The following is a 12,029-nucleotide window of genomic DNA, read 5'->3' on the forward strand; positions in this document are numbered from 1 at the left end:
TATTTATTTGTGACCAATGGTTACTTAAATAATACTGACGAGACTAGTACCTTAGTTGTACTAATTCACATGACATACTAACAATTAATAACTTTTGGTATAATGATATGAATGAAAAGCTCATAAAAGATAAAGCCCCGTGAAATCAAACAATATTACTTGTATGTATTGTATATTTCAATGGAAGTACGATAAAAAAAACAACCGACAACCAAAATAAAAGAGTTCTTAATAATCTGAAATATTCATTGTAGATTGTATGTAAACAATTAAGATTTTAATGTCGGGAAAGTTGTTATACAAACTTTGGATGTACAATTAAATTGGAACAGTGTTGTATTTTAGATAGGACTATTTTTATCAAGAACTGTTTATAATATAAGAGCTATTAGCAAATCGTATGGAATGTCTAAATCTCAGATTTGTTTATCTTTACTCCCCCTGCCATTGAAATACACCATACGTATACATATATATAATATATATGTATAATACATAAAAATTGCAAAAGATCGAAGATGAGAGATTTGTGAAAACGAGTCGACTAGCAGATGAATGAGGTGAGTATAAACGACGTGATGACTATAAATTAAAATCAACGAGCATCAATCAAAATAATCGGGCGAAAAACATAGCTACGATCAACAAGCGGTACCCTTTGATGTCTCGTTGGGTCGGCTTTGAAGCGTCGCCGCTCGACTCGCTTATATTACTCTCATATTCATTGTCACTTGTCATTCCCGATATGCTGAACAGTGAGGAATCATCTTCGGGACTCCTTTGGTCAGATTTAGGATCATTGGAAATAGGACTAGGATCTTGTGAAGTTTCTCGTGAGTGGGATTTTCGGGACATTTTGGACCGTCGTTCAACAGATGGCGTTCGTTGCGATCGGTTTCCGACGTACACGGGTATTTTCGTAGAGCCCTGAGTTTGGAATGCAGGATGAGTATGGGATAAAGATTTAGGATGCTCGGAAGCCATTGAGGATGGCTGGGAATGTGTCGAACTGTTCGTTCGTATCCATTTTCGTAATTGATGCATGTGGAAAGGAAAAATATAATTTAATAATATTTCATAATTACATAATATATTTATTACCATACTTGTTAGAAAATATCACTCATTAAAACTTAGCTGACCTTTGGTTAGACTTATATAACATGCTCTGTTGTTGAATTAACCGATATTTATTTGTTACTTTAACAATACCACCACCCTTAGAAACAGTATATATAATGAAATACCAGCTCGAACAATACAGAGTACGGAAATTCCAGAACAGGTGCACAATACGCTTAGCCGTCACTATAACAACTTAAAAATTCACCCCTAAAAGCAAAGTGACGTGCTTACAAAATACACGCATTCGTCCCTATTTCTACGATCGCAATTTGTCGTTATACTTTCAACAGCATTAAAAAGTAATACAAAACGTGACTTATTATTTAAAAATGATATATATCATAAATATAACAAATTGTGATCGTAACCCAACCTCGTTGCAAACAAAACACGAGCAAATCCACATTCACTTTTCGGTACCTTACTAACGCCGGCACGGGTGACAGTGTCGGTATACTGGATGTGCGGTAAATCCCTCCACTAGGATACCTGCCCGTACCCGTGTAAACCAATTGTAATACCTCATAAACTATCATTTTGTGTTTTTATTCAACACAAATTGTACTAATCATATTTTACACATAAATTAACTGATATTAATTAATTTTATTCAAATAACAATAGATCAATCATATTCTAATATGATATTTTAGTAAATAAGTTTGAAGTTAAACATACCTTCCACTGGCTGGCGTTAATAGACCAGTAGGAGTTCTCGGTCGAGATCCACCGTTGGGAGTACTGACTCCTAATTTAGCGGCATTGGCCGCAGCGCGTGCTGTAGAGGTGCGGGTGTTTGTTACCTTGCGCATTGGTATACGTGACGGTGTAAGAACTTCATCTGAAACATTCATAACTACATTAATATAAATCCAATTGAGAGCAAAATGAACAAGTGTAAAATTACTAACCTGTACTATCTAGAGACAAATTAGATCCATGTCTTGATGGTGGTTTTGATCCTGCCCTAGATCCTGGTCTGGAACCTGGTCTTGAACCTCCGGGAGTAAGCGTTGACCTACAAAGATAAAATAGATATATATATATATATTATTATGAAATAGATATAACAAAAAACATTATGTCTATTAAATTATGTTTTTAAAGTGCTTTTACCTTGGTACACTAGGTTTCCTATATCTCTGGCCAAGACCACTGGCAGCTTCATTATCACTAAGCGAATCAGGCGTTCCAGCGCTTAGAGAAGACCTTGAGGCTCGACCTGCAGCTCCACCAGCGGACATTGGCACTGAGCGAGCTGTTCGCTCTCTTACCTACATTTTAAAAATATAAATTAAAATTTGACTACATTATATTATGACAAGGTATACTTTAAGTTAGCAAGAAAACAAACAGAAAATGGTATTAGAATAAGTTGAAGAAAATGATTGTATGGAGTAACGGACGAATTCACAAGTAACGTACCATAATGTCTTCTTAGCAAATACGTGTTAAGTGCATGCTATCTAAAATGGACTCGACGATTGAAACTATTACTTTAACGTACATATATCTAAAACACTGATAAAAACAAATAAAAAAATAATGGCTGCAATCAACTCATAAAAAAGTGCAATCAACCGCGAAACTCTCACATAGCCTATAAATTACCCAGTGATATCCAGGAGAAGGCTGATATCCATGATGGTGCGTATAGTGATGGGCGCCAGGCGTTGTTGAACCTTGAGATCTTGAGTGGCCGTATATAAAAGCTTGCTTAGTGCCATGTGTCGAACCCACGTGTAGTGGGTACGAACATGGAAGCTCTTCTCGTTGCCGGAGAGCCTCAAATATTGGTTTCAGCTGCTCCATAAACTCCTCCGCTAAACGCATCAATACAAAACCGGAAGCCTTTCATTAAGGATGGAACGAAAATCCATTACAAACAACAAAACTCTTTCAGAGTGCCAATCGTTTTGCCGAAACGCGATTTTAGGAGACGAAGTTACGATATGTCCACACGATTTGCCGACGGACACGCGGTTTTTTTATATTACAGGTATGAAGGGATGTAGCAGGAGGGATGAACAAAATACATTACCATAAGATCCAAATGCGCTGACGTGCCACCCCTCCAATGCAGTGGATCCAATGAAAAGTACAACTAGCAAACAACACCGAAAACTACACGAGCAGGTGTCTCAATGCGTAGCTTGAGCACACTAATACAATACGATAACGCTACGGGCTCATTACATGCTGCAGTCACGAGAATGCCTTTTGCAAATGGATCAATCAATCCATGTACAAAGTGCAACAGAAAAAAAAGCGAAAAAAAAGTAAATCCCAAACCGAATTGCTCCCTCTATCAACTACTGTGCGCATAATGTGATAAATGTGCGAAATTAAAACTATTTAAAAATTGAACCTGTAGAATTGATTTCATTAAATAAAAAAGTAGCATTTTTAGCTACTTACCTTTGTGATGGGTCCGGTAGATGGAGGCGTATTGGTATTAGAGCGAGGCGTACGTGGTCTGAATGCAGCCATGCTCTGCGACACTCCATCGGCCAGAATGAATTGCTCTCGCAGTTCGATGTTGGTGCGACCCTTGGCTGCATGCGGGCGGCGTCCGGTGTGCAGGATTTTAAAAGGAAGGGATTGGAAAGGGTAAAAAAACCGTTCGGTAACAGGACAGGTGAAAAAAAAACACCATAAGTGTTAAAAAAACGGGGAGCGTGCATTGGTAGTGAGGAAAAGAAAAAAAACAACAAAGAAAATCAGATCATGTCAAACAAAAAACAAACGAACATAACGCATAATAAATAAAAATAAAAATGTAAAATGTAAGTGTGCAGTTAGGATAGGATTGTAAAATACAATTCGATTATTCTTTCACCAAATTATATGCAATCATTATAAATCAAGGACAAGATATGTTTGAAATTTAAATATTAAATTGATTTAGAGTTCATTAAAATGATTTGCAAAAGTTATTATAGTATGATCTTGCACTTGACTTACAAAAACATCTACTAGAAAGTGATTAAAAATACCATATGCAAATAAATTTTAAAACATGCAATAGTTCATGGCGAAATTGAAAAGCAAAATAATTTTTACCTCTGTTATGTCTCCACTAAAATATACTATGGCATCTGTATTTACAGCTATAAATAATACATATAACGTATATATAATTTTTTATGATAAATCAAGTAACTACTATGAAAGCATCCATTTTAAACCCTTAGTAAAATATAGCAAAATATACTATTTTCCTTAAAAAATAACTAAGCCACACCAAAGAATATCAATCAGAAATGGAGCAATCTTTTCAAAATAATTCAAGAGTATTCGTCTAGTGAATAGTAAAGATAGCATCCATTGCAGATGACATTTTCTTACCGAGCGGGCAACAAGCTTCATGCTGTTCCGGTTTGCTCGGGTCAGGCAGCGGTAGCACTAATGATACTACTCATATAAAGGATAAGGACGAAACGCAATAAAATAATATAAAAAAAAATCGAGGAATAGGGGACCGGATTGGGTAAAGCGAATACGAATTAGTAAATTAGTAGCAACATCGATTATTGTGGACCTAAATGACTCTTACTTTAGCCTTAGGATTGCTGATACTAGCTAAATTTATGAGGAAAAAATATCTTATTTTACGATTTTGATTAAAGAATTTGTAGCACGCTTTGTTTTTCTATTTCATTATTTTGCTTATTATTTTTATAAATATGTTTGTTAAGTAAATAGTTTTTAAAATAATAATATTTAATTTAATAATAATTAAAATTATTTAATTTTGTAGCGTCATTTATGAAATGTTTATTTAAAACGTTACGTGTTTCTAAACGAAATAACGTCTGCTGGCAACATCACTACTGCGCATGTCAAACATACCGCGTCAATTAGCGTCCGACTCGAAGCTAGACAACAATGGAATGCGGTCGATTATTGTAAGCGAGTTTTTGTTTTGAAATTATTTTAGTTTGAGTGTTTTAACGAAAATGACTGGAACAATTATTGAAAATTTAAGTGGCAGAAAGCTAGCAGTGTTAGTGACGTTTCTTTTATTGTGTCAAATAACATGTTTTTTGATCGGTGGGCTGGTCGCACCCATGCCCGCAAACGTACAAAATATTCTCGGCACCGTATGTAAAGATACATCAATAATGAAAAATGATACTACAAAATGGTTCTACAATCGCGGTAAAGGTAAATGCAAGTCTGTTGACCTTGGAGAGACTCGACACGATGTTTCCGAGAGAGACATCGTATTTGCATTTCAAATGCCGATACCCCGTGAGGGCGAAACCTACGACTATTCGAGATGGCAGCAGAATTTAATTGGTGTGTTACAAATCGACATCGGTTACCATTCACAAATGGAAGTCAAACCACGCAGCACAATAACAATAGACGCGCGATTGGCGTACAGAAATAAAGAAGATCCTGATTACGACTGGAAATTATACACTCAATCGGTCGAAAAAAGAGTATTAGACTGTGACATCGATATAAAAACTGAAGATTACTTATATAATTGCTCTCACATACCGTTGTTTGAGCTTGGTTCTTTGTATCACGATTACTATTTGCTAAACATTCGATTGCCGATCGACACTCCGGACATGAACGCACATATTGGTCACATACAAGACATGTGGGTGACTGTTATAAATCAAAATGGAGGCTTTACTAAGGTGTGGCTGTCTCTAAAAACTGTATTTTTTCCTTGCATAATTGGTATATTGGTTTGGTTCTGGCGAAGAATTCACATGTTAGAGCGGAAACCTGTACTCTTAGAAAAGATGCTTCTCACTTTGGGTATAGCTTTATGTTTTCTGAATGCACCGTTTGAGTATCTTACACTCCAATTTGATTTACCCTTCATGTTGCTATTAGGGGATATAAGACAAGGTGTTTTTTATGCTACATTGTTCTCATTTTGGCTTATATTTGCTGGAGAGCATATGTTAATCCAAGATGCATCAGCGCAAAGTTCTTTAAAGCAGTATTGGAGACATTTGAGTGCGGTAGCAATGGGTTGCATCTCTCTGTTTATATTTGACATGTGCGAGAGAGGTGTACAATTGCGAAACCCGTTCTATTCCATCTGGGTTACCGACTTGGGTACTAATTTAGCTTTAACATTCATTATACTTGCTGGAATCTCGACTGGAGTGTATTTCTTGTTTTTGTGTTACTTGGTATGGCAGGTGTTTATAAATATATCCCAAAAAAGGCAGTCTCTTCCTACAATGTGTTCTGTACGTCGCTTGCATTATGAAGGAATTATATACCGTTTCAAATTTTTGATGTTAGCGACTTTGATATGTGCTGCTCTTACCGTAATTGGTTTCATTTTGGGACAAGTGGCTGAAGGCCAATGGAAATGGGATGAAAATATTGAACTTGAATACACTTCAGCATTCTTTACTGGTGTATATGGGATGTGGAATATTTACATATTCTCATTGCTTGTGTTGTATGCACCAAGTCACAAACGCTGGCCAGTTAATGATAACACTTCTGATACACAAAACTTGAGTGAGGAAATTGAATTTAGAGGTTTTCCGAATGAGAGGAGCGAGATTTCTTCATTGACTTCATTCATTAGAAAGGCCACGATTGATTAAAAAATCATATAATTGAGAAATCTCATAATTTTAAATATTTTATTTTTAAGTAGAAATGTAATTTTAAAACATTGAAAAACTTGTAACTGAGCCTCTTTTTAGTTTAAGTTTAAACAGTATTATAATAATATGTTTGTACTCAAATATTAGTCATCGGACATACTCTTTAGGAAGGGCTTTTCTAATGCTTATAGTCTAACTTAGTTTTACCTCAAACAAATATGTCTTAGTCTTAGAATTAATATTATTGTAATTTGTATTCAAAATTGCCGTTTATTGTAGTTGTATGTTATAATATTACACTGTTGTATGAAAATGAGTCATTGTAAGCTTTAAAGATGTGAACTCAGGTAAATATTTGAGTCATAAAATTCCTTAGTTGGGCGAGACGGCGGTTTTCGACCTTGAATGTATTTTTTTATAACTTAAAGTGCTTCCAAATTGATGTCGTATTTGGATCTTGCCATTTTAAACTACTTAATTTTCTCTGTGATAAGTGTTTTTGATAACTTTTTAATTTATTTTTATATTGGTAATTTTAAACTTTTTACTATGTTGCCAGCATTACTTTAACTGTTTAACTAACTTTAGTATTTGTAATTCGATTAGTTTGTATGCTAATAAAAAAATATAATTAAAATATCGGTTATTTTGTTATTTCACACTATTTTGTTTAACACACACAATATTTAAATACTTGGGGCCCGTCAACACCTGTTATTGGACGCTAAAATATTCCCATGTTATGGGGTTAACACATAAAAATTACCGTAACGTTTGACACTTTGAATTAAATAACATGTAGAGTATATAAAAATATTAAATAACATTATTTTTAGATTGACTTTCAGAATTGCAAATCATTTGCAATAAGAAAAGTCAGTCAAGTATTTCGTGTTAACACGAAATAGACAAGATTTTAAATAAAGCCAATGTCTTTGAACATTACTATTACACAGATAATTAAATATAATGTTTATATAATTTTGAAATTGTGTTGATTGGCTTTATCATTGTCAATCTTATTCTATAAAACATCATTCAAAACTTTTTAGTTATTTAAATAAATAAAAAATAATTGAATACTTATTAAGGAACTTAAGAACGAACCAAGATATTGAAATTAAGTATAAGAATGATGTTTAATGTATATATTTTCGAAAAGAGCAGGCAAGTAAAGTTATATTTGAAAATATATAGATGTGATTATTGTAAAGAACCTGCACTTTTCTATTAAACTTAGTTCGATAATTTCGAAATTCAGGGTAAAAGTGAAAAAAATTTTTTTCGATTATATTATTAAATTAATAAATCCAATTAAATTAAATACTGTAATATAAATAAAACTGTTCAATGTTGCCCTGAATGTTCAAATTGAGTTTTCTACCAAGATTAGTTTTAAAGATAATTTTAAAGTGTATTCTTGGTAAATGATTTTTTTTGTGTAGAAGTCGAAAGTGTGTTATGGAAACGGAAAGAATATATATGTTTCAAGGATATGGTAATGTTTAAACGCCTACACAACTCCCTTATTAAGTCGTATAAATAATGCCTTTATTTTCATTCATTATTTTAGATCTTATGAACACGCTTAGTAGACATATATTTACTACGTAACGGTTTTTAATATATAGTACTATTTTTTACCATTAAACAGAATTAGATATTATTAGTATTCAAATTAAGGCATTCAAATTTCCTAATTGTTTATAATGGTTCAGTTAAATGACAAAATTGGTGCAGGATTGGAATATAAATTGGCAAGTATATTAATTTAAAAAACATTTTTTAAGATCGTTACAATGATATTATATTTTTTATTATAGACCCTAGAAATATGTCAGCAATTGGTAATGTGTCGTTTTATTGCTTAAGTCATGTTCACATATGACACTCCTGGGGTTTTTAAAATCATCGAGTATATTACAAATGGATAACCTTTGGGTAGGCGTTTAAACCGTATTTCGTTTTCGCACCTTCTATTGTTGTGTTTAATGGTTTTCCAACATAGTGCACAGTGATGGAATGTCTTTATATAATATAACACATGTTGCAATGAGAAGCCTTAATATGTGTATGAAGCCTGAACACCCGTGACACTACATTTGGCAGTTGTGGGGTACAGATAACATAACACTGGTCTTGTTCCAAAAGCCAGTTGAAGTATAATGAGGTGGATGTCATTTTTTTTCAATGTTGGTGACGGAAAATAATTATGTATGTAAGTATATACATAATATATAAATAGTAACATTATCGATTATTTCTATGTTAGTTTCTATGTAACTGTACCTATGTGTGGCGTAAACGTTGATTTTAATGTATGAAGATGCGTATTTGTGTGACAATGCATGACTGTGTATTCGTATATGTCTGTGTGTGTTAGTGCAGTTGAGCTCCTACCTCGGCAAGGATCGTTCTTGACGAGGAACTCGTCGAGCGCGACCCAACCACCTCCCACGCGCACCATCACGGTAGAACGTAGGATGCGCACCAGGCGGAGTTTCTGGGAGTCGCCGAACTGATGGAAAAGAAATTAGGTTACAAATATATTCAAGTTAATTTTAAACCGTTAAATAAAATTGATATTAAATATAATAAATTGTGCCGTGTTAATAAAATTTATCGAGCACTTTTATGCATTAAAGTATAAAATTTGAATAATTTCTGGATACAGTGAATCAACCGGACCACTGATAAGAATAAATATAACGGATATGAACTCACCCTGTATTTGCCCTCTCCGACTTGGAATACCCTGAATTTCTGTCTGCAAGTACACAGCATCACGAGCCGTTTCACTTCATCGTGGATCTTATCTGCGTCGGTGGGTGGACCGCGTCTTTCAACCTGTAAGGCGAACATGTTTTAAATATCGAAAAAGAATTTTAACTAAAGGTCATTCACACAGTACCTATTTTAAACCATGTCATTTAAACCAATCCGTCAATAGATAACTTTTCCATATTTATGCCAAAATGAGAACAGTTTCAATGTTCTGTCCAAAACATTAGTGGCAATATTTATGGCATATATTCTATGTACACATACCCAGTCAGGTCTGAGAGCGGCGATGAATTCCTCCCAGTCGATGAGGCCGCTTCCATTTCTGTCGAACAGGTCGGCTACAGCACCCATTTCAAGGCGAGATGTATCGAATTCTGTAACGAATATTATGTGAAAAACATCTGCCATATAAAACAAAAACCTACTATATCACTATATGTCATCTTTTATGTAAAAGAAAATTATAAATACATCGATTTATATACTTTTGTTAGGGACTATAGACTATAGACTGTCAGTGTGAGCCCAAAGCACTTAACCGATACCTCGTAATGCCTATTCAATGACAGTTCATTTAAGTTTCGATGTCTTGTCGATCGATGACTTGATTTATCGTAACATATACTACCTGGTTGTTAACCTAGTTACTGAAAATATAGTTAAATTACTCACTGGTGTTGATGATTCCGTCGATGAATTCGTTTCGCTGAATAAAGCCGTTGTTGTCCTTGTCCATCTTGCGGAATAGATCCGTGAGACGGGACTTCTTGTGGTTCATGAACTTCAGGAACTGTGAGACAAACGTTATCAACAGATAGGTAATTGAAATTTATATTATTGAAGTTATATTCTTTTCATACTAATCAAATTAATCAAATGATCTACGAGACATACTTAGTGTTTACAAGTAGTTAGGTCACCTACCCTACTTATTAGCAATAATATATCAGTGCGTGTAATAGAGGAAATTCATTAAAAATATGAATATCTAATCAACAACTGTTTGAATTTTTGTTTAAAAACAATAATTATCACAATCATATTTAATCATTTTCAAAATAGAGTCTAATTAGAAAAGTTGTAGAATGTTTGGAAAAATCGTACCCTCTTTCTCCAATCGTCCCAGCTGAAGTTGGATACGCGCTGAAGTTCGCGCAAATGAGCGAGACGCTCGTGCAGTCTTCTCTGTCTCTCCCACGCGAGAAGCCACACAGTGCGCCATTTGTCCCAGAGTTGTTTCACACGAGGAGACCTGAACTCCGGTTCTGCGCCTTTGCTATTTGATATAATGCTAGTTTTAATATTGCTGCCTCGAACTTACATAACCATTTTCGAAGTAAATTTTCTGATAAGAAGATTTATTTTGAATGTTCTTTAATTGAAATAAAAACAATTAATACATTATTGAAGGTTATACTATTTAAAAAAAGTATAAGAAATATTGATTAATTACGATTTAGAAACTGCGAAACAGTATGAAACATTTTATATGGTATCAATATAATGTTGCAATAAATAAAAATAAATCAAGGTACTTTTACTGTTATTTTCAAGCGTAAACAACTCATGCTGATTTCAAACAAAAGTTACTAGCAATATATACTCTGTGTTTATGGGAACAAACATTAAAAATATAAAACACATAAGCAAAATGTAACAGTTAACACAATAATGTTGAAATAACTGGTTATGTAATATTACTGTTTGAAAGAATGACTGTTTCATTTAAAATGCAATATGAGTACTTACACAATGCGTATTACAGACAGGTTATAAAAAACCTTTTAAACAAATCTTTAACAAACCTTCGACGAGAGTACATATACAGTGTATATATAAACTATTAAATATAAATAACTTAATCTAATAAATAAAACTACTTAAATTTAAGAAAATAATTGTAGATTCAAATCAATTTAACGAAAAATTAAAAAATATTGACCTCTATCGGGGTTTTCGGATTCGCACGAAAACAATATTGTCAGATGATAAAGTTAGTTAAAAAAAAGCTTTCGATTTGATACTTGATTGATTTGACACGAGATAAGAAAGCATATGCTGCGATTATTTATATTAAATTCGATTTCTGTCGCGTAAATGTGGCAGAAGTTTTGCAATGACCTGTTGATGAATATTTAGCCTTACCTTCCTTTAGGCGGGAACCTCGGTCCGTAATGCGGCAGGTTGCGGTCAGGAGAGTCACGTCCGGGACTCAGGCGACTAAAGCACACATTTAAATGAGCACACGCTATTAACATTAAAGTACCCATACCTTGCTTGTTGTTAGTTACTGGTGCGCTTGAAGTTAGTAATCACGTAGGTATTAGTGACAGCGGTACTTTTGTACCAAGGATGGTATTAGATAGTTGGAGAAAAGAGAAAGAAGAAATAAAATGAGAGTAGGAAAATTTATTAAAAGGAACTGGATGAGGAGAAGTTTGTTTTAATTATATAAATAGCAAAGAAAATAAAGGAGTAACTAGGACTACTAATATTAAAAATATGGCGACATACTGGAAACGTATA

The 12,029-nt window shown here is 33.9% G+C and overlaps 2 protein-coding genes across 31 annotated transcripts in view; one reads left to right on the forward strand and one right to left on the reverse strand.

Annotated features, from left to right (window-relative positions):
* The window catches only part of LOC113401796 (dystonin), a 265,057-nt gene that overhangs the window by 2,298 nt on the left and 250,730 nt on the right, over positions 1-12,029 (reverse strand). For 20 of the 30 annotated variants that reach the window (XM_064218869.1, XM_064218864.1, XM_064218880.1 and 17 more), the window contains 12 exons: positions 11,649-11,723; positions 10,608-10,779; positions 10,176-10,293; positions 9,768-9,877; positions 9,444-9,566; positions 9,120-9,237; positions 2,737-2,948; positions 2,242-2,399; positions 2,037-2,143; positions 1,804-1,966; positions 1,546-1,614; positions 656-1,009 (listed from right to left, as the gene is read on the reverse strand). In XM_064218869.1, the coding sequence (XP_064074939.1) occupies positions 656-1,009; positions 1,546-1,614; positions 1,804-1,966; positions 2,037-2,143; positions 2,242-2,399; positions 2,737-2,948; positions 9,120-9,237; positions 9,444-9,566; positions 9,768-9,877; positions 10,176-10,293; positions 10,608-10,779; positions 11,649-11,723 (1,779 nt within the window). Of the gene's footprint in view, positions 1-655; positions 1,010-1,545; positions 1,615-1,803; positions 1,967-2,036; positions 2,144-2,241; positions 2,400-2,736; positions 2,949-3,543; positions 3,681-9,119; positions 9,238-9,443; positions 9,567-9,767; positions 9,878-10,175; positions 10,294-10,607; positions 10,780-11,648; positions 11,724-12,029 lie in introns of all 30 variants that reach the window. The other 10 variants (XM_064218868.1, XM_064218867.1, XM_064218861.1 and 7 more) reach the window with 5 other exon arrangements.
* LOC113401799 (protein wntless) lies at positions 4,972-7,316 on the forward strand. Its single transcript, XM_026641855.2, has one exon. The coding sequence runs from the start codon at positions 5,085-5,087 to the stop codon at positions 6,714-6,716; it is 1,632 nt and encodes a 543-aa protein (XP_026497640.1). The 5' UTR covers positions 4,972-5,084; the 3' UTR covers positions 6,717-7,316.

The sequence above is a fragment of the Vanessa tameamea genome, chromosome 25 (assembly GCF_037043105.1).
Source record: "Vanessa tameamea isolate UH-Manoa-2023 chromosome 25, ilVanTame1 primary haplotype, whole genome shotgun sequence".
Taxonomy (NCBI): Eukaryota; Metazoa; Arthropoda; class Insecta; order Lepidoptera; family Nymphalidae; genus Vanessa; species Vanessa tameamea.

Bases quoted from the DNA above. Each gene is read 5' to 3' on its own strand.
- LOC113401799 (XM_026641855.2), top strand. From the start codon at position 5,085: ATGACTGGAACAATTATTGAAAATTTAAGTGGCAGAAAGCTAGCAGTG.